Here is a 21,440-nt window from a genome sequence, read left to right as displayed (position 1 = left end):
ATAGTTATAGTTTCGAATATAATTCCTTCGCTTGCTTATTTTATAGGTTTGTACGGTTTCCAACATAAACTCAGTAGCTGTTAACAAACAATTATTATGTAAATAAATCGTTCCGGAGCTCACTAATTCTATGCTGAACTTTGGTTTGCTTTTACAAATTACTTCTAGAATTTCTGTATGCGGTGTTGTAAATATCTATAACGATGGATTATTCATTGGTATCAGCATTGGGTGAACCAAATATTTTGCCTTGTGTTCACATGTATCTGTTTCTATCGCTTTTATATAGGTATAAGGCAATGTCGCACGGGTTTACGTTTTTTATCTTTGTTATCGGCTTTTCTAATAGACAAAAAAAGTGGTCATTAATTACGTTACACTTTTCTAATTCTTTCAAGTTGTACTGTGTATATCTTTTTGTGGTACTATCTATTGCTAAGTATTCTTTCTCTCAACAGATTAATTATTGTAATTAGTATTTTTGAGGAATTTGTTGGAATTGGAATAGGGTATAAGTGTATTAGTTCGTATTCTTTCGATGTAACTATAGTGGAACACTTAATATTACTATTAGTTTATTGCTTCTAGACCAAATTGTGAGTTTCATTAGTTTTTCTATTAGATGTATATTTTAATTGTCTAAAGTTATTGGGAATTACGTACTCGAGGGAATGTGTTGTACCTCGTCTTTTAAATATTGTAAAATTTTTGAATGTGGGATAATATTTGGATTAATTATTCCGTTTGTTGCTTGTATCGCGAAATATAGGTGTTCGGCATTCGTAATTCCCGCTAGAAGAGACTAGTGAGAAACCATCGACGAAACTGATTGGTTCGATGTGGCGTACTGTTGGCGTAAATCTTCGAAAAGGCCCGAAGCGTGAGAGGTGGGGAGAAGCCGAAATTTGTATGGCATTGCGGTGCGGATCTCGAGCGCGAACGATCGATTGCAAATTCATAGATGCAAACTAAACTAGCTCAAAGAGTTAATTTTTAGTTGTTAACTACATTGTGATTTACTTGTAAACTGTGTTATATTGGTACATTGGTTTGTGTGTGTTATGTAACGGGTTTCCACCGTGTTCGTGGTTTTTCTCCCGCTGAGTAGGAAAGGACAATAGGGTTTCCACCACGTTCGTGGTTTTCCCTCAGAAGAGTACGGTAAAATAAAAAGGACTAATTATATTGGAAGAGTGATTGATTTGTGTTTATTTTAATAAATCCTAAACCTGACACAACTGAGTCTCCCTGTTCTAAGAATCCAACCATTTTATTTAAGTGAACATCTCATACTGAACATTTGGTCCTTCGAGCCGGATCAGGGAGGTAATCTGTTGTGCTTGTTTAGAAATTAACAAGGTGTGTTTGAGTGCGAATCAATTTTGCGGGTATAAATCTGATTGTTAGTGCGTGTTGATTACGTGACTATCGATCGCGATTATATTAACGACTTAAATTTAGTCAATTCAAGCACAATAGTAAGCTGTTGTTTAGCCTTTGTGAACCGAGTGCGCCTCTCCGCTTCTTTGTATTGAATAGTTCGAATCTAAAGTGTGCCGACAGTCGTAGCGTTTGTTTACACGCGTTGTTTTCTGACGGTTGGAAGTCTAATATACTAGCTATGGCGCCTGTCCCAACAAGAAAGCTTATTGCGCAACAGCGTGAACGCGCTAACAATATCTCGCGAATCTTACCAGCGTTTAAGACTATTCAAAGGAACCGAATTACCAGAGCAATGATTCGCGATAGAAAGGAGAAATTACGAAGCTATTGGTCAGACTTTTGTAAGTGTCATGAAGACATTATTGTACGCGATGATGTTAGTGGAGATACATACGTTACCGAGTCATTTTATGCGCAGGTTGAAACAATAAGAGACGAGTGTCATGATGAACTCGAACAGGCTTTAACCGAAATGCCGGATGATGGATCAATTGTATCGAATAATGCGAGCGTCAGTGGCGATCAAAGTCAGGCTCCTTGTCATAATTTAAATTTACCAAAAATAGATTTGCCCCAGTTTTCCGGTCGTTGTGAAGACTGGGAAGCATTCGAAAATCGTTTTGTTTCATTAATTCACGATAAGCCTCAACTTTCTAATGTAGTTAAATTAGAATATTTATTAGGATGCCTACGCGACTCGGCTGCTGAATTTGTGAAAGATGTAACAGTAAGCGACGCTAATTACACATCAACGTGGAATGCATTGAAAGATCGATTTTCCAATTTGCGGTTACAAGTTTATAATTTGACGTTATCTTTACTAAAGAGCCCACCGCTAAAAAAGGAATCAGCTGCGAAGTTAAGAAGCTTATTAGATAATCTTAATCACAGTGTGCGCATGCTGAGAAACTTAGGCAGACCAGTAGACTCATGGGACGATATTTTGGTGGTAATCCTAAGCGAACGTCTTGATTCGACAACTCGCAAGTCTTGGGAAACGTATTTAAGCACACGAGGAATGCATTCTGAAGGTTCCGAGTTCGAACATGCTTCCTCGCGCAAAAAACCTCCGAGTTTCAAAGAAATGACTGAATTTCTGGAAGGCAGCATTCAAGCCCTTCATTCAGTCGAGCTAGAATCGAATATGGGAAAACCTGACACACATGGAAAACCGTCGGTTTTCAATAATCAAAGGTCGCTAGTAAGGGCTCATTACTCGGGAGCAAAGAACAAAGGCAATTTCAGCCAGTCCAGCTCTTTTAACACTAATGCAATGAAGTGCCCTTTTTGTTCGGCTGAGCATTACGTTGGTCGATGCGAGAAATTTAGATCCCTAAATAGCATCGAAAGGCATAAAGAGATAAAACGACTAGGTTTATGTTTCAATTGCCTAGGGAGACACCAAGTGAGAAATTGTAGTTCTAAACGTAGCTGCAAAAAATGTCAGGGTAGTCACCATTCTATGTTGCATCACGAAAGACAACCTAACTTTCAGACTCAACAGGATGCTGGCTTACAGAATCCTGGACCTACGAATCAAGAAAACCAGGAGAATCCTTTATGACTAGTGTCACTTCATTCGCGTTCAATTGAAGCACATACTGCTAGCAATCAGTCCCTTCTTCCCACAGTTCAGGTAGTTCTTATTAGTTCGAAAGGGTATGAAGTAAGTGCTAGAGCACTTCTTGACCAGGGGTCAGAAGTATCCTTTATCTCGGAATCTTTAGTTCAGTCTCTAAACCTAATGCGTCATCGTGTTAATATACCAGTAATCGGTATCGGTGCTTCGAAAAATGCCACTGCGCGTTACAGTGTTACGGTTTGTTTACAATCGTCTGACAACAAAGATTTCAAGATTGATTTCTTAGCTCTGGTTCTAACCCGTCTTTGCACTCGCTTGCCTTCTAGTACATTGTCACCTTTCGATCTAACTTTATTCACCAAGTATCGTTGGGCTGATCCTCGATTCTACGAGTCAAGAGAAATAGATTTAATTTTAGGCGTTGATATTTATGCAAGCATCTTACAACAAGGTTTTTGTCCATTAGTAGGATGTAACATTATTGCACAGAATACAGCGCTTGGGTGGATATTTTCCGGATCTGTAAATAAACGTAATTACAGTGATGTAACCGATTGTGTCCGCATACCACGAATCGCTGCTCATAATTCAATAGGCGGTGAAGATTTATCTGAAATATTAAAATTATTCTGGCAGATCGAGGAAGTGCCAGAGTCGAAGTTTAAACTCAGTCCACAGGACGAGTTTTGTGAAAAGCAATTTGCGACTACGCATTTGCGAAATTCCAGAGGTAGATACATTGTAAGACTACCATTTAAAGCCGAGCCACCTTTGATTGCATCTCAAACAAGAGGTTTAGCTTTCAATTCATTTCAAGCTCTTCGAAGAAAATTCGGCCGCGATCCTGAACTTGCACGAGAGTATCGCGACTTCATGCAAAATTATCTGACTTTAGGTCATATGGAATTAGTTCCAGAAGAGGAACTTAATGTGGATCGAGCGTGGTATCTTCCTCACCATGCGGTAATACAGAATGGACCATTTAAGCGCAAAATTAGAGTAGTCTTCGACGCCTCACGACGGATAGCGGTTCATGGTAGCTTAAATGACTTCCTATTGGCTGGGCCACCACTTCAGAGTGACCTTTCGCTGATTCTGTTAGGTTGGAGAAGTCATCGTTACGTTTTCACGACCGACATCGTAAAGATGTTCCGGCAAATTCTCGTTGAGAATTCTGACAAAGATTTTCAGAGAATACTTTGGGCTCCTGACCAAAACATGCCTCCTAGAGACTATCGACTAGTCACTGTCACTTATGGTACGGCTTCCGCGCCTTATTTGGCAATGAAAACTCTCCGACAATTAGCAATTGATGAAGGACACCGTTATCCATATGGTGCTCAATGCTTACTTGAACAATCATATGTAGATGATATTTTTTCGGGTGGAGATGATTTGTCTGACGCGATATTAAAGAGAGATCAGCTGGTAGCTATTTTACAAACTGCAGGGATTGATTTAGACAAATGGGCAGCCAATACTTCAGAGCTTCTACCTAGTGGCAATCTTACAGATTACGATTCTAATGTAGACAAACTTATTATCCCTGATCAAGCAGTTAAAACACTCGGTCTTATCTGGCATCCTTCTACTGATCGGTTCAGTTTTAACGTACAAATAGACACAGTTTGGAATCAAGACACATCTAAGCGAGTTGTGCTTTCAAATCTAGCACGATTATTTGATCCTCTTGGTTGGTTGGCTCCGGTAGTTGTACGTGCTAAAATCCTTTTACAAGATATCTGGATTTTGAAATTAGATTGGGACTCCCCACTGCCAACTGATGTATTACTTCGATGGAAAAATTATTGCCAGAACCTTCAGCACGTTCCTGAAGTATCTGTCAAACGATGGTTAGGAGGTGTGAGTATTTCGAAAGGAGAATTGCATGGGTTTTCTGATGCCTCCATGCGTGCCTATGCAGCAGTAATCTATTTACGAACTATTGATAATGACGGTAATTACCAAATTTCATTGTTGATAGCAAAATCAAAGGTAGCTCCAGTAAAAACAGTTTCAATACCGAATTTAGAACTTTGTGGGGCAGTTTTGTTGGTCAAGTTGTTCAAGCATGTATTACGATTGGACTTATTTAAAAATTTACCAGTGATGGCTTGGTCCGACAGTCGCGATGTCCTTGCATGGATTCGGAAGCATCCTGCTCACTGGAAAGTATTCGTAGCAAATAGAGTTTCTTATATCCAAACTGAGCTCCCATCAGCTGTTTCGAAATACGTACCTACTCGTGACAACCCTGCAGACCTTGCCACTAGAGGTATCGACCCAATAGTTTTAAAGGACTCTCAAATTTGGTGGCACGGTCCTAAATGGCTCAAATTTTCGAATCAGCACTGGCCTGAGCAACCAATCTCAGTTAAGCCGCCTCAAACTTGTGTCAATGCACTTCCTATTCAACAATATACTGATGAAGCACCGATTTTGAAAAGGTTTTCTTCTCTGACAAAATTGTTTCGTGTAGTCGCTTTATGCTATCGTTTTGTTGACAATTGTCGGCGACAGAAATCGGGATCGCCCAAGGCCTACGGTTCGCCAACATGCAAAGAGTTGGATGAAGCACGCTTAAGCACTATTCGCTTGGTCCAGAGTTCGACGTTCTCTAAAGAATTGACGCTTCTAAAGGAAAAGCGATTATTACCTCGTAGTAGCGTGTTGCAAAAATTAAATCCATTTCTAGACAAACACGGAATCATATGTGTAGGGGGACGGCTTAATCATTCAGCCTTACCCTTTCCTGAGAAACACCCGCCAATCCTTCCAAAGGATTCTGCGTTAAGTCAGCTCTTTGTTCAGCAATCTCATAGGTTAGCACTTCATGGTGGACCGACATTAACACTGAGTCTACTGGTACAACAAGTATGGGTAGTTGGGGCTATACGATTAGTTAAGCGCCATGTTCGCGCATGTGTCAAATGTTTTCGAGCTCGTCCCAGACGACAATTACAACAGATGGGTAATTTGCCGGCGGCAAGAGTGACACCGTCTCGTCCATTCACTGTAACTGGTCTTGATTACGCGGGCCCGTTTAGCTTAAGATTCGCAAAAGGTAGAGGACAGCGGTCCTATAAAGGCTATATTGCCTTATTCGTCTGCTTTGCCACTAAGGCAATACATTTAGAAGCAGTAGGAGATCTCACGACACAGGCCTTCCTCGCTGCACTCCGCAGATTCACCAGTCGAAGAGGCGTATGCCAGAAGATTTACAGCGACAATGGGACGAATTTTCAAGGTGCAGCGAATGAGCTGAAACTGATGTTCAAGGCATCTTCAGAATTTTACTCTCAGGTATCGTCGGAATTAGCAATAGCTGGCATAGATTGGAATTTCATTCCACCGCATTCTCCACACTTTGGTGGCTTGTGGGAAGCTGGAGTAAAATCGACGAAGCATCATCTGATTAGAGTGATTGGCGAGCACATTTTAACTTTTGAAGAGTTCGCCACTGTGTTAGCTGAGATAGAAGCGTGTTTAAACTCGAGACCGCTTTATCCAATGTCAGGAGATATGGACGACCTTACTGTCCTCACGCCATCACACTTCCTCATAGGAAGCTCATCAGGTTTGATTCCTGATGTGCCTATTTCAGACGTGCCTGAGAACCGACTATCCAGGTATCAGTTACTCTCCCGTCTTCAGCAACACTTCTGGAAGAAGTGGTCTCGTGAGTACCTGCACCATCTTCAGGAGAGAAATAAATGGAAAGGACCAACCACCAACTTTCGTGTGGGACAATTAGTGGTTATCAACGACGAAAGACTTCCACCTTCAAAGTGGTCCCTTGGTCGCATCATCGAAGTACATCCGGGAGATGATGGACTAGTGCGTGTTGCAACCGTTAAAACGAGTACCAGCACCTTGAAACGACCAATTGTACGTCTCAGCCCCCTGCCCCAGGAAGATGACGACCCTTCAAGGCGGGTGGCTATACCTTAATTTAAGTTCGTCTGAACGACGAAGGCGGGTGGGTTGTTCGGCATTCGTAATTCCCGCTAGAAGAGACTAGTGAGAAACCATCGACGAAACTGATTGGTTCGATGTGGCGTACTGTTGGCGTAAATCTTCGAAAAGGCCCGAAGCGTGAGAGGTGGGGAGAAGCCGAATTTTGTATGGCATTGCGGTGCGGATCTCGAGCGCGAACGATCGATTGCAAATTCATAGATGCAAACTAAACTAGCTCAAAGAGTTAATTTTTAGTTGTTAACTACATTGTGATTTACTTGTAAACTGTGTTATATTGGTACATTGGTTTGTGTGTGTTATGTAACGGGTTTCCACCGTGTTCGTGGTTTTTCTCCCGCTGAGTAGGAAAGGACAATAGGGTTTCCACCACGTTCGTGGTTTTCCCTCAGAAGAGTACGGTAAAATAAAAAGGACTAATTATATTGGAAGAGTGATTGATTTGTGTTTATTTTAATAAATCCTAAACCTGACACAACTGAGTCTCCCTGTTCTAAGAATCCAACCATTTTATTTAAGTGAACATCTCATACTGAACAATAGGAGATGATCGGTATATCTACCAGAAGCTGTTCCGCAGCGAAATATATATTATATAAGAGTTTTGTATTTGACTTTTTAATGCTTTTTTGTTAGTGTCTACCTCATTATCTAGATCTTCTAGATGTTTGTTTATTCTTTCTTCATCCTCGCTATCCATTGTTCCGAATAACGATTTCCCTAAAGAACCAATCGCATTAACTAAACCTCGTTTCGACCTCTCTGTAGGCGCGTTCACGGAGCACGCTTTTAGCACTGCCAACGCTACTGCGAATAGAAAAATGATTGAAATGTGTGTGTGTATGCGCAGAGTAGCGTTGATAGCGTCTCCGTGAACGCGGCCTCTACAGGGTTTTTCTCTAACAGCGGAACATAGGAGATTTCGTGTTATTTGACTATAGTAAATATTACTATAGTCAAATTACTGTTTTCCATTTAATTTAAATATTAAACGTAGTAACCAAGATTAATTGAGTAAAATGACATTTATAATGGACAATAAAAGTAATTAAACTAAAATAACCATTAAATTGTAACTATCTACGATTTTATTAATTATAATAATGTATAGTAAGTGCTTCATTGCTATAGTTAAATAACACAATCCTATGTTCCGCTGTTAGAGAAAAACCCTGTATGTTCTGTTATTTCAGTAAGTTCTTATAAGTTTCGTCTTGTCGTGTTTAGTTTGTAGTCTATATCGTTTACCGGTGTTAATACAAGTTTCCTTATTATTATCGTTCTTACAAAATCGTTGTTCTGTCATTATATTGTCTAGCCTCTTGTGTCTCGTATAGTATTCAGTGACGTCCGTTGTGATTAATAGTTTCCATTTTTCTTTATAGCAGTTTATAGCTCCAATAAGTTCATAAAGGGTCTATTTTGACTTGTTGTTTTGTCCGTCCAATATGAATAATTGTCAAAACCAATAGGAACCTGAAATGAATATTAATTTATTAGAAAAAGTAAAAGATATTCTCTTTTTTCTACAATACTGTGCGGCTCGTAGCTTGAACGCTGTCGACGGTCGACAGGTAAGCTTTATTTTTTATGTTCTTAAGTGGAGATTTTCGTATATAATATGCACGTTTTAGATGTAAGGTCATTTTTGTTTCTTCTATTGCACTGTGCAGTCGTTGAATAAGTTTTCTAAGTAAAAATGGTTAGTGCCCCCGAAAGCAACATTTGGCAAAGTTTCGGCCACACGACCGAGGGTTTTGTGACGAGAATGATGTTCCTTTGTTTGGTTTTTTCGGTGGTTGTAAGTACTTTTTAAAGATAAATTTTATACTTTTGTTATGTTTCTGGGTGCAATTTCTTTTTTAATTTTGTGTTATTGTGTTTTCCTTGTTTAGTCCTATGGAAAAATTTACGGGCCATCACAACGAGACAACAATACCGCCATCAGGAGCGGCATTTCGCGAAGGCCCATGCCAAATTCGATGAGGAGGAGTACGATTTCCACGAGGCGTTTGATTACTACGGATTTCGATGGTTGCAATGCACCGTTATGGTTCCTCGTCGCGGGTGGGGGTTTAGTAATCTTCAAGTAGAGAATCCGTTGAGGTGGGACCAACACGTTCCCACCGAGGATTACGTGCTATGGTACCACGGTTTAATACAATAAGAAAAATTTTAATGTATCTTCCTATTTTTTTTATAATAAATTTATAAATTTTAATTCGATTTTTGTAATATTCTTTATTTATTCCTTTCCCAAAACGAACTTTTTAAATAAATTATTAATTTTACCTCAATATTTTTTGTTTGTATTGCAATTTCCTACCTATTAGTGTGTAGTTAATTATAATATATATAGCTCAGTTTTACTTTTATTTGCGATTGATATTAGCTTTTGGTAGACTTGTATTATTATTATTTGTTAATTATAATATTAATTCTTACAGTACTAAGGATCTAAAACTACGCGGTTGTTTATTATAGTAATTTTTTATCGTCTATATTATGTAGAATTTTAACCGGTTTACGTGCACATTTACGAATTTCTTCCCGATTAGTATTTTATAGCGCTGCCAATTTGTTTTTTATTATTTGTGAAATAATCATTTCTAGCAACTTTTAACTTTAATATTAATTAACATACACTTTACGGCGAATCAATAAATATTTTACTCTTCTTGTAATAAAAATTCTTTAAAAAACAACGTTTTACAGGAGTATCACCACTTAATAATAATTTACAGGAAAAAGAACTCAGTTGACATTTACATAAATTTATAACCTCCAACGATCATTTTCACGTAAATAAAGACATTTAATTTCAATAAAATTCATATAAAACAAGAAAAACAACTATGCATAATTCAAGAGTAATAAATTTTCATACTTTCTAAAATTCTTAAAAATTATAAAAAGGATAACCGTTTTACAGCATTATTATAAGGGATCATTCATCCTCGGGATAAAATAAAAGAATAAAATTAATTATTTAATAATGACCAACACGATCATTTAAAAATTTATTTAATTTTCAATTTACTAGGTAATTATACATATACATGCATTACAAGAACAATTTTCACTTCAATAATCTTTACAAAGTACAATAATAACACACAATTCTAGATAAACCATCAAAATACACGAGGAAGATAGAAGTATTACGAAGTATTGTTCGTAAGACTATTACTACACTATAGAAAACTAATATACTAACAGAAATTGTAGTGTCGTACTACACATCTTATAGCGTAGTATCCGAAATACTACACATCCTATAGCGTAGTATCTTAAATGCTACATATCTTATAGCGTAGTACCCAAAGGCTACACATCTTATAGCGTAGTGTCAGAAAGGACACTACGCTATAGGATATGGACACTACGTAGAGTAATTACATTACACTTGGCAACGCTGGCCCGAATTTATAAACGAAACTTAACGCGATCCCTCACGCTTGCTTTACCGACAGTACAAGTCAATAAAAAATTAGTTTAATAAAATTCAAATGCGAGGCAAATTGAACAATCGTGCCTTTGTAGGACAATGTGCCAGTCCTAACGAGTCAAACGAACTTAAAATCACTCAAATTAGTTGAAAAATAACGCTGTACCATTGTGCCGCGTTTTTGAAGAGAGGTTACTTTTGGTCATTTCCACTTCAAGAACGCGGGACAGTAGTACAGCGTTATTCTTCATCCGATTTGAGTTTTTTTAAGTTGGATTGACTCGTTAGCATTGGCACCTTGTCATAAAAAAGCCCATTTTTGCAATTTGCTTCGCATTTGACTTTTATTAAACGAATTGTTCATTGACTTGAACTGTCAGTAAAGCACACGTGAGGGATCCCGAAGGGGATGCATTGAGCGACTCAAACACTCATTCAAGTTTATCTTCCAAACTATTAGGAATATGAACTTTTTTGTAGAGATTAAATTTACTCTTTTGGTTGTACTGAAGCGCGCTACAAACTCGGTTTCCCAAAATTATAAAAAAAAATTTCATAAAAATTATAAATACTTGTAATTTTATTTGTCATAATAATATTGAAAATTAGGCCTTGTAGGGCGCTAAAGAAAAGTTCTATGACTAATTTGAGATCAAGAAGAAACAAATATACCTAAAAATGTGGAAGATTTTTTTGAAAAACTAAATTAGCTATTGAAAGACAAGTTTTACACTGTTTTACCGACGGAGAAATTTCACAGTGCGTTAGACAAGGACAGGCTTATTAGCTCTCTTGCTTTAGGAGGGGTACATACCCACTCTATCCCCACCATTCCCCGCTAAATAAACTAACTATCCTACACACAGCAAGATGGCTGGCTAACGCTGCCTGTCGGTGTGAATTCGTTGCGGAAAAGAAGAACAAATAATTATTTGTAGATTTCAGGGTTAGGTTTTCGCAAATCCGGCGTTGTAACGCCCTTCCATATCATTTCCGATAGCTGCTATAAATTTTACAAATCATTTTATCATCTAGAAGTCTCAAAAAAATTGAATTAGTTGACGAAAGCTGAAGCGTAGTAGCTCACGCTGGTCGCTAAGTTGTGTAGCGCATCATCTACGAGCATCAACACGAAGCAAGACGGCTGGCTAACGCTGCCTGTCGGTGTGATTCCGTAGCGCAACGCAAGAATAAATAATTATTTCTAGGTTTTAGGGTTGGGTTATCACAAAACCGACCTTGTACCGCCCTTCCATATCATTTCTGGAGGCTACAGTAAAATTTTTAAAGTATTTTGTCATCTGCAAGTCTCAAAACACTTGATTCAGTTGACGAATGCACGACTCGTAACAGCCGACGCTGATCGCTAAGTTGTTTAGCGCATCAGCGTCGGCTGCTACGAGTCGTGCATTCGTCACCTGAATCAAGTTTTTTGAGACTTGCAGATGACAAAATACTTTAAAAATTTTACTGTAGCCTCCAGAAATGATATGGAAGGGCGGTACAAGGTCGGTTTTGCGATAACCCAACCCTAAAACCTAGAAATAATTATTTATTCTTGCATTGCGCTACGGAATCACACCGACAGGCAGCGTTAACCAGCCATCTTGCTGTGTGTTCGTGCTCGTAGGTGATGCGTTACACAACTTAGCGACCAGCGTCGGCTGCTATGAGTGACGCTTTCGTCAACTAATTCTAGTTTTTTGAGAGTTGTAGATGATAAAATGATTTGAGAAATTTATAGTAGCTGTCGGAAGTAGAGTAGCTGTAAGGATTCTGGGACCGGGTGGCGAGGGGGTCGGGGTCCCGCGGGGGTAGGGGAAGTAGGGGAATTGCCCCCTCTCCTCGTGTGGTTGTGCGCATGCGGTTGTGCGCATTATCGCGTTCCCCCGACGTTAAACTCGTAGGGTACACAAGTGGCCTCCCCCCCTCTTACATTAAGCAGTGAACGCAGAGAAGGAGAGAAGGAGAGAAGGAGAAAGAGAAGGAGAAATAGAATTTTGAGGTTATGAAATGAACGATATTTGGAATTTTTAATAAAAATTTATAAATATATTTTTAATAATATACACATAAAAATTATAACAATTAAATATTAAAAAAATTAATAATATATTTATCGCTCCTAATTGGGGGCCACCCTTCCTCATCATCAGGGTCTTCGTGTTGGAGGTTGGGTGACCCCCAAACTCCTTCCTGCATCCAACGGATTCCGCAGAAATCGAAATCCTCCTGGAAATTTAAATTTCGTGTCACCTCTTCTTCCCATTGAGCATTCCTGAATTTAATTCCCTCACGTATATATTTTTTGTGCTCCTTCTCAATAATTTTATCCCTTAAAACTGTAAGCGGATAATTCAAAAATAAATATATATATATTTTTTTTTATAACCAAAAAAAAAAAAAAATATTATTTAATTTGTTGTAACTTACGGTCTCTAATTTGCTCCAAAAGTTTCTTATCCGGATTTATCCGTTTAAGATACCAAATAAAATCGTACATATGTGCGTAAATATCTTCGTACATTTTGTTGTTTTTTTAAAAATAATAGTAAGAATCCTTGATAGTTTTCGGTTCAAATGCACAAACTAGAATGAACGCACCCATCCGCAGATCCACTACAGGAATTTCATGTAAGAGGGGAGACGTCAAATGGGTACACAAGTGGCCTCCCCCCTCTTACGTTAAGCAGTGAACGCCTTAGAGAGAGAGAGAAGGAGAGAAACCGCCATGCGCGAGCCAAGAGAAGCAGTTGGTTACTTTAAACGATAAGATGCGTTACTTAATACATTATCGCGCTCTGCAACAAAGTATGCGTAATGGACTCGTACTGGAAAGAGAAAGAGAGAAAGAACATTCGTAGAGAGCGATGCAGTGATCGCTCCCCCTTATTTATGTTACAGTATCTTTGACGATCGTCATATTCATTTGTATATCCATCGTCGCAGATACTTACCATCCGCTCTGTAATAAGAGCGGAGCCTACGTGACCTTAACTTCAGAAAAGTGGTTGGGACGTATGTGAAAAACACGACAACATTCAGAACAGTTTTCAAGCTGTAGATCCCCCTGGAATATTTCAGTCGAAGCATCGTCCGATGTCGGTTGAATGGAAATCTTCAAGGGTTTTATGTTATGATTTACATTATTTTTTTTTCTTTTTTATTTGCAATACTTATATTACAGGGTACAGTGGATTGGTGGAGAGGTAATTGAAGAAACACCAATGTAAGGGAAAAAGCCTTTCGGCATAAAAAACCCTCTTTATAGAAATACAAATTTACTTATAAAAATATATAAATAAACCAGGAATTGTACGTCCTGTAGAATTCCAATAAAAACAGGAACAGCAACAGCATCTATAATTAAAAAAAAAATTATTTAAGTAGCTTCTATGCTACATTAAAAGCACTCTATGTCGAACAAAAGTAGTACTACGATTTAATAAATCGCTGCGAGAGAAAAAGTGAATGCGAGATTCCTTCGCTATTAAGCCATTTTTTTTTTATATTTTTTATTAGTCTTTGACTTTTATTAACTCTTACCGATTTGGTGGTGGTGACTGTCTGTCATACAACCCACAAGCTCACATAGGCTGCATATTACGTAACCGTAATAACAATTGCCTCCTACGCGAGACTGCAGGTTGCTCCCCTGCAGGTTGCTTCGCTGCAGGTTGGTCCGCTGCAGGTTGCACCGCTGCGGGCAGCATCTGCAGGGCTACGGGCAGCGAATGTGGTCGCCGCAGTGGCTGCTGCTGCTGCTGCTGTTCAAGTATCAAGCGATACCCTCTTAGAACTGACTGCTGCTGCTGCTGCTGCTGCTCTTCATTATGCCGAAATGGCCTTACTATTGCCACTGGTTTGCAATATTTTTTTTCTAAGTCTTTTAATGTAAGTTTCTTGTCAGGTAAACTTATTGGTCGTGTGGAGCTCATGATGTCTCACTGAAGACTGAAGTGAAGAGTGCTCTCCTCTACGTATTCCAGACGAAGTTTACATATCTTTATCAATACATATTAGCTTTCTCTCTCCACTTCGGATGAAGTTTACATCTCATTATCAATGCGGAGAGAAGTTTATATCCATTTCTCAGTACGTATTAGGTTTCTTTCCGTTAACTCCAGATGAATTAGTAAAAGGTATATTTACAATAATATTTTTCAATTTATTTGATAAAAGAAATAGTAGAGGATAATTTACAATGATATTTTTTCAATTTGTTAGATAAAATAATTTAATAGTAAAAGAAGAAGAAATGTGGTGGTTCCTCTTCTTCTCTCTTAGTCTGCTTTGAAGCAATATCTTTTTCCTCCTCCTTCTCCACTACTTTTTTCTCCTCTTCCTTCTTCGTTTGCTTTGACTCAATATCTTTCTCCTCCTCCTCCTCCATTTTTTCTCCTCTTCTTCTTCCTTCTTCATATCCTTTGACTCAATATCTTCCCTAGTCTCTTTCTCTTCGTCTTTCTTCACTTTATTTTAAAAAAAACAAAGAAACAAACAATAATTATGAAAAAAATGTAAAAAATAAATACTTACAGTTTTTATGCAAATAAAGATGCAGTTTCCGTTCATACTCTTCGAAGTAACGATTGAAAAAATCGTTAATTCGATTGACGTATTCCTCTGTCAATTCTCTGGGAAGAGTGGGTGAAAGAGGAACAATATCCTCTTGAATCATGATTAATTTACACTTTTCGCAGCTCTTTTTTTTTTCCTGTGTGCAGCACCGACAACGGTATAAGATTGAATGAAGAATTGAGGACTTGTGTTCTCCTCTTTATTTCTATAAATAGTTTTCAAAGAATCACATATTTGCTTTTATCCACTTGGCAAAAACTGACACCTCCTCGTAAGGACAGTGGATACGTTCATTGTCCAAGTTCTTCTCTCGAACGTGTAAATTGCACGGAGTTTTTTCAAAATCATATAATTTAATTAAATCCTTAAACTTAGGACAACCATACACTTCTAAATTAATATTATCCACATTCATCCTATTCAATAGATTTTTTTCAATGTTCCCTCCCTTGTAGGCTACTACGGGATTCTCGCACGTTAGGCAACCTCTAATAAAATCTTCCACATCCTCCTGCTCGTATTTCTCGAATGCCGTATCACTATATTTTATACCATGAACCATATTGAGCAAATACCACACAGTTTTTTTGTCTTTCTCACTAAGATTTTTCATACTGTCACGCAAACGAAACGATGCGTAAGAAATTTGGTTACTTTTTAAATCACTTATAGCTATATCTTTATATTTAAGTTCTTTTTTATAAACTAAGAAACCTTCTATATCCATTATGTGAGTTATTCTATGCATTGTTGCGCTCGTGCTATTCTCGATGAAGAAAAAAATTGAAATGAAACATTCGAAGAAATATCTCCGTAGAGAGAAAGATTTTATCGTTTCTTTAAAATATAAAGTTACATTTGATAAGAAGTCCTTTCTTTCTTAATCTCTAGAAGATATTTTTTTTCCTATTGTATTATACTGTGAAGAAACTATAGGTAACAATGGGGAAAAAATTTCTTAGAAATTATCCCCTCCTTTTAAAAACATTAAATTTTAATACGTTATTTGTTCCCCTGTTGGAGGGGGAACAAAATTTTCTTAAATGCGACTAAAAAAAAGATCGTTCATTCTTGCATCGAGCGATTGACGACGACGACGACGACGACGACGATAATGACACCGACATTCGTTGATTTTCAAGGTTTTGTATTGACCGACAAAAGTTTTATAGTTAAAGAATTTGCGGTGTTGCGTGATAATGAAGTGTATCACAATGTATTTTCACCACCATTTCAAGAAGCTTCGTTGAGCGATCTCGAGAGAGAACAGGATGAGTAAGTATTATTTTATTTTTTTACATGTAATGTTGTATATATGATTTTTTTCTTTTTAAAGTTGGCTTTATTTTAATCGACATGGATTCAATTGGACCGACGGTCATTCACCTTATTACAAGCATAAAGATGTAATAAGAAAGTATGTAACGTCATACGATGAAGATTGGATTTTCGTGAAAGGACGGGAGAAATATGATTGGTTGAGAAAAATTTGCAACTTAGAAAATATATACAATGCGAAGGAGTGTGAGTGGGGTAAATTTAGTCTTGGATGGAGTAAAAATTTCGAACCACCGTTACCCAAATGTATGACTCATTATGGTATATGTTCACTGCAAAATGTCTACTATATGAAATCTGTATATGATCAATATATAAAGGAATAAAAGACATCTGAAAAAAAAAACAATGTATATCAATGTCAGTATGCATTTCGGATGAAACAATGGGATGTGTAGATACCCCTACTTCCATTCTCTATTCGATATATATAAGCGTTACTCTTCGCGAGAGACGCATTCGCAATTATTAATTTATTGTTGTTCACCGTATGACAGAGTCATTTCTTTAAGAAACACACACAAAATGTCGACTGAATTGCGAAGAAAATTTTTTACAATTAATAGTGTGAATGAGTACGATGCGTGGGTACTGGATTGTCGCGAGCATATTCGACGATTGAGCAACGCGGATCGAGCTTTGCCCGTTGGAACGCGTCAAAAGAATTTCGCTGAATCGCGTGTATAAAGTGTCTGTTGCTACGAGCGCAGAGAGAATTGAATTATATTAAATCAGGGGCTGGTTGTAGCAATGACGTACAAGGACTTACCTGGGAGGAGCTTGATTCGGCGTTTCGAAGTCGAATATGCAGCGGCATGGTAGTTAATAGTAATTATATAGAGCCTAAGGATTTTTTAGTAGACGCGGAAGTATTAGTGCGTACGCGTATAGATAAGGTATTTGTTAGTGCAAATAGTGTTAAGATTAACTGTGTATTTAACGGACAATTCATCTCTAAGGACAATAGTGATGATAAAAACATTAGCACGACTAATGCTACATTGTACAAGACTGATAATTTTAGTGATTGGTATAGGAAAAACATTTTAGACATTATTATGCAAAAATTAAGTGAATTTCAAGAGCGTGATAGTGGATGGGCTTTGCACAAAATTCATTATTTAATAGTTAACATTAATCGTTTTAACCCGTTGCACGCGGGTTGTAAAATTAATCTGCCATCCGCTATCACAAGTAGGAAAGCTCTGATAAATTTAGAAACTAGTGATAATGCATGTTTCGCGTGGTCCGTGACGGCGGCACTCTATCCGGCAAAACCTACGGCTCATCCAAATCGTACGTCCTCTTATCCACATTTTCGGACGGTTTTAGACGTCGGTAGCCTAACCTTTCCGACTACGCTAAAACAGATCCCGAAATTCGAGACGTATAATGACGTGTCGGTCAACATCTTTACCTTGGAGAATGATATCGATGCAAAAATCGTACCTCTTCAGGTGACGAAGAAGAAGAGATCGAGGCATGCCAATCTTCTTCTCGTCAACGATGAACAGGGAGCAGGACATTTCATGTCCATAAGGAATCTCTCGAGATTGGTACGAAGCCAATTTACCAAGAACAAAATTGCACATTATATATGCGATCGGTATGTATTAATAATGATACAAATATAACTGCATATGTTTTATTTTTTTAGATGTCTTCACTACTTTCGCACAGTGGAGAGGCTGGGGTCGCATGAGCAGGATTGCTCGCGGCTCAACGATAATCTCCGATTGATGTTACCGAGAGAGTCCGAGGATCGCTGGGTTTCCTTCAAGAACATCAAAAATGGGGAACGAGTGCCATTCGTCGTATACGCGGATCTCGAGTGCATTTTATCGAAAGTTGAACAATCGAACAATAGTGATATTTATCAGAAGCATGAACCTATAAGTGTAGGCTATTATTTAAAAAGTGCTCGCGATGCGTCACTCTCGAGATACGATGCTCATCGGGGTGCCGATTGTATCGAATGGTTCGTACGCGAGCTCGAAGTGATTGCGCGCATCGCGAGCGAGAAACTGGACACTATCGTACCCATGCGTGATCTTAGTCTTACCGAACGATCGCGTCACTATAATGACCCCAATTGTCATATATGCAAAAAGCCGTTTCTTCCGAATCAACTACGAATTCGCGATCACGATCATCTGACCGGCAGATACAGAGGACCGGCTCACAATAATTGTAATTTAAATTTCAAAGACTCGCATGTAATTCCAGTGATTTTCCACAATTTTTCCGGCTATGATTCACATTTCATTTTCGAGACGATCGCTAATTTGTACGAGGGATCGGTATATCTGCTGCCTGTACGTAAAGAAAAATACATTTCATTCACCAAATATCTGCGAAATTATAATATACGGCTGAGATTTATCGATTCGTTCAAATTTATGGCCTCCAGTCTGGACAAATTGAGCTCGTACTTGGCGGAATCTCAGCTGACAAATTTGAGGTCACAATTTTCGGACTTAAGCGTCGAGCAGTTTAACTTGCTTACGAGAAAAGGTATTTTTCCTTACGACTATATAGATAGCGCGGCTAGATTGGAAGAGACGGCTTTACCACCGCGCCAGTCGTTTCGCAGCAGACTGACCGACAGCGATATCAGCGAGGAAGCATACAATCATGCCGTAGAGGTATGGACCAAATTCCAGATGCGCACACTTGGGGAGTACAGTGACTTGTACCTGAAGACCGATGTACTATTGTTGGCCGACGTTTTCGAAAGTTTTCGCGATAGTTGCATGCTAAATTATAAGTTGGATCCAGCCCATTATTATACGCTGCCGGGCTTCACCTGGGACGCGATGTTGAAGCATATGGGAATCAGGCTGGAGCTTTTCACGGACGTGGATATGTTGCTGTTCGTGGAGCGCGGTATACGCGGTGGTTTGAGTCAGTGCTCCCATCGTTACGAGAGGGCCAACAATCGGTACATGCGGGACTACGATCCGGCGGAACAGTCGAAATATCTCATGTATTACTACGTAAACAATCTGTATAGGTGGGCAATGTGTCAGCCGCTGCCCACCCATGGATTCCAATGGATGGAGGACGCTGCCAATCTCGATGTCTCCGCTATACCCACGGATCATCCCGAGGGTTATATTTTGGAGGTCGATTTGGAGTATCCGCGCGAGCTTCACGACAAACACGCGGACCTACCGTTCTGCATGGTGCGCGAGAAGCCGCCGGGCGCGAGCCAGGAGAAGCTGCTGGCCACTTTAAACGATAAGACTCGTTACGTAATACATTATCGCGCTCTGCAACAATGTATGCGTAATGGACTCGTACTGAAGCGTATACATCGCGGTTTAAAGTTTCAGCAGTCCACCTGGCTACGCGATTACATCGAGCTGAACACGCGTTTGCGCACCGCGTCCACTAACGAATTTGAGAGGAATCTCTTTAAGTTGATGAACAACGCGGTTTTCGGTAAAACAATGGAGAACGTGAGGAATAGAGTTGACGTGAGGCTCGCAACCAAGTGGGAGGGAAGATACGGGGCGGAAAGCCTGATTTCCAAACCGAATTTTCACAGTCTCGCGATTTTCAACGAGAATTTGGTCGCGATTCAATTGTCGAAATTGTCCGCGAAATTTGATAAACCCATTTACGTGGGAATGAGTATTTTAGATATTTCAAAAATTTGCTTGTATGAATTTCACTATGACTATATGCTTCCTACATTCGGCGGTAAATGTAGAGCGATGTATACCGACACGGACAGTCTGATATACAGCGTGGAGTGCGACGACGTTTACTCGTACATGAAACGCGATCTCGCGCGATTCGACACCAGCGATTATCCCGACGACAATCGGTATGACTTTCCGCGCGTCAACAAAAAGATACCTGGTTTGATGAAGGACGAGAACAATGGTCGTATCATGACCGAGTTCGTAGGACTGAGGGCAAAAATGTATACTTTCAAGGTGCAGGACTGTGCGAGAATTACCAAAAAAGCCAAAGGTGTCAAAGGTTACGTTATCGATAGAAATATAACAATTGACGACTACAAGGATTGTTTGGACAATTTCACCGTACAGTCTCGCAGTCAAAATTTAATTAGATCGAAGCTGCACCGAGTTTTCTCGATCAGTCAGAGAAAGGTCGCCCTCAGTCCGTACGACGACAAGCGTTTCGTTACACCAGGCACCGCGGCGACTCTACCCTGGGGACATTATAGTCTAAAATTATAATTTATTTATTGTTTTTATTTGGTCGCTTTATTATTTTTTTTTATTTCAACGATACATCTTAATAAAAGTTCTTATAAAACATTGCTCTTATTTATCCAGGAATTGTGCGTACTGTCGAATCTCAGCCACTTAACGAACACTTTATCGCCCTTTCTGCGCAATACTCTTTCCACCAGATACATATCGGGATTGATGGTTTTCGAAAGCTCGTATTCGTAAAATCCACCCAACAGTTCCGTGCCCCTGGAATCCTTGAGGAGATACGTAGCGGGATTGGTCCTCTGCACTTTCGCCACCTCGAATATTTCGGTCGTCCAATTTGGCGTGTAGCCTTTGGCGAACATCTGCTTGTATTTACTGATTCGTACGAAATCGCCGACTTTGAACTTGGCACGACCTGCGACCTTGATGTGACTGTATACTGTCTTGAGTAGCTTATCTGCATGCTCGGGTTTCACATCCACAGGACGCATTCCCGTGGTACGATGCTTTCGCGCATTGTACGCATCCACCAACTCTTGCAGCATAGCGCGCCACTTGTAATTGCCGTTCAGCGTAAATCGTTTCCACATTTCCGTCTTCAACGTACGATTCCAACGCTCGACTATCGACGCTTTCATCACGCTGTAGGTCGAGTAGTGATTTATCCCGCGTTTCCTCATCAACGCCTGAAAATCACCGTTGTAAAACTCCTTGCCGTTGTCGGTCTGTAAATTTTTCGGACATCTGCGGGGTCTTTAGGATTCTCGTCATTGCCGTCGTCACTTCTCTGCCGCTCTTGGTCTTTAATGCCACCGACCAAGCGTATTTCGAGAGGGTATCGATTACAGTGAGAATGTACTGGTGACCCGCATCGACGTAA

General features: G+C 39.2%; 2 protein-coding genes across 2 annotated transcripts; both read left to right on the top strand.

Annotated features, from left to right (window-relative positions):
- Positions 1-1,621: 1,621 nt before the first annotated feature.
- LOC136781969 (uncharacterized) lies at positions 1,622-3,007 on the top strand. Its single transcript, XM_066741025.1, has one exon. The coding sequence runs from the start codon at positions 1,622-1,624 to the stop codon at positions 3,005-3,007; it is 1,386 nt and encodes a 461-aa protein (XP_066597122.1).
- On the top strand, positions 3,004-6,976 carry LOC136781968 (uncharacterized). Its single transcript, XM_066741024.1, has 2 exons — positions 3,004-3,010; positions 3,075-6,976. Exons 1-2 carry the CDS (start codon positions 3,004-3,006, stop codon positions 6,974-6,976), a joined length of 3,909 nt encoding a protein of 1,302 aa, XP_066597121.1.
- Positions 6,977-21,440: the final 14,464 nt, after the last annotated feature.

Source organism: Prorops nasuta, unplaced genomic scaffold (assembly GCF_024137725.1).
Source record: "Prorops nasuta isolate Cenicafe-Biocafe unplaced genomic scaffold, Cenicafe_Pnas_1.2 PNAS00024, whole genome shotgun sequence".
Lineage (NCBI taxonomy): Eukaryota > Metazoa > Arthropoda > Insecta > Hymenoptera > Bethylidae > Prorops > Prorops nasuta.
This window is presented reverse-complemented; position numbering and strand designations above follow the sequence as displayed.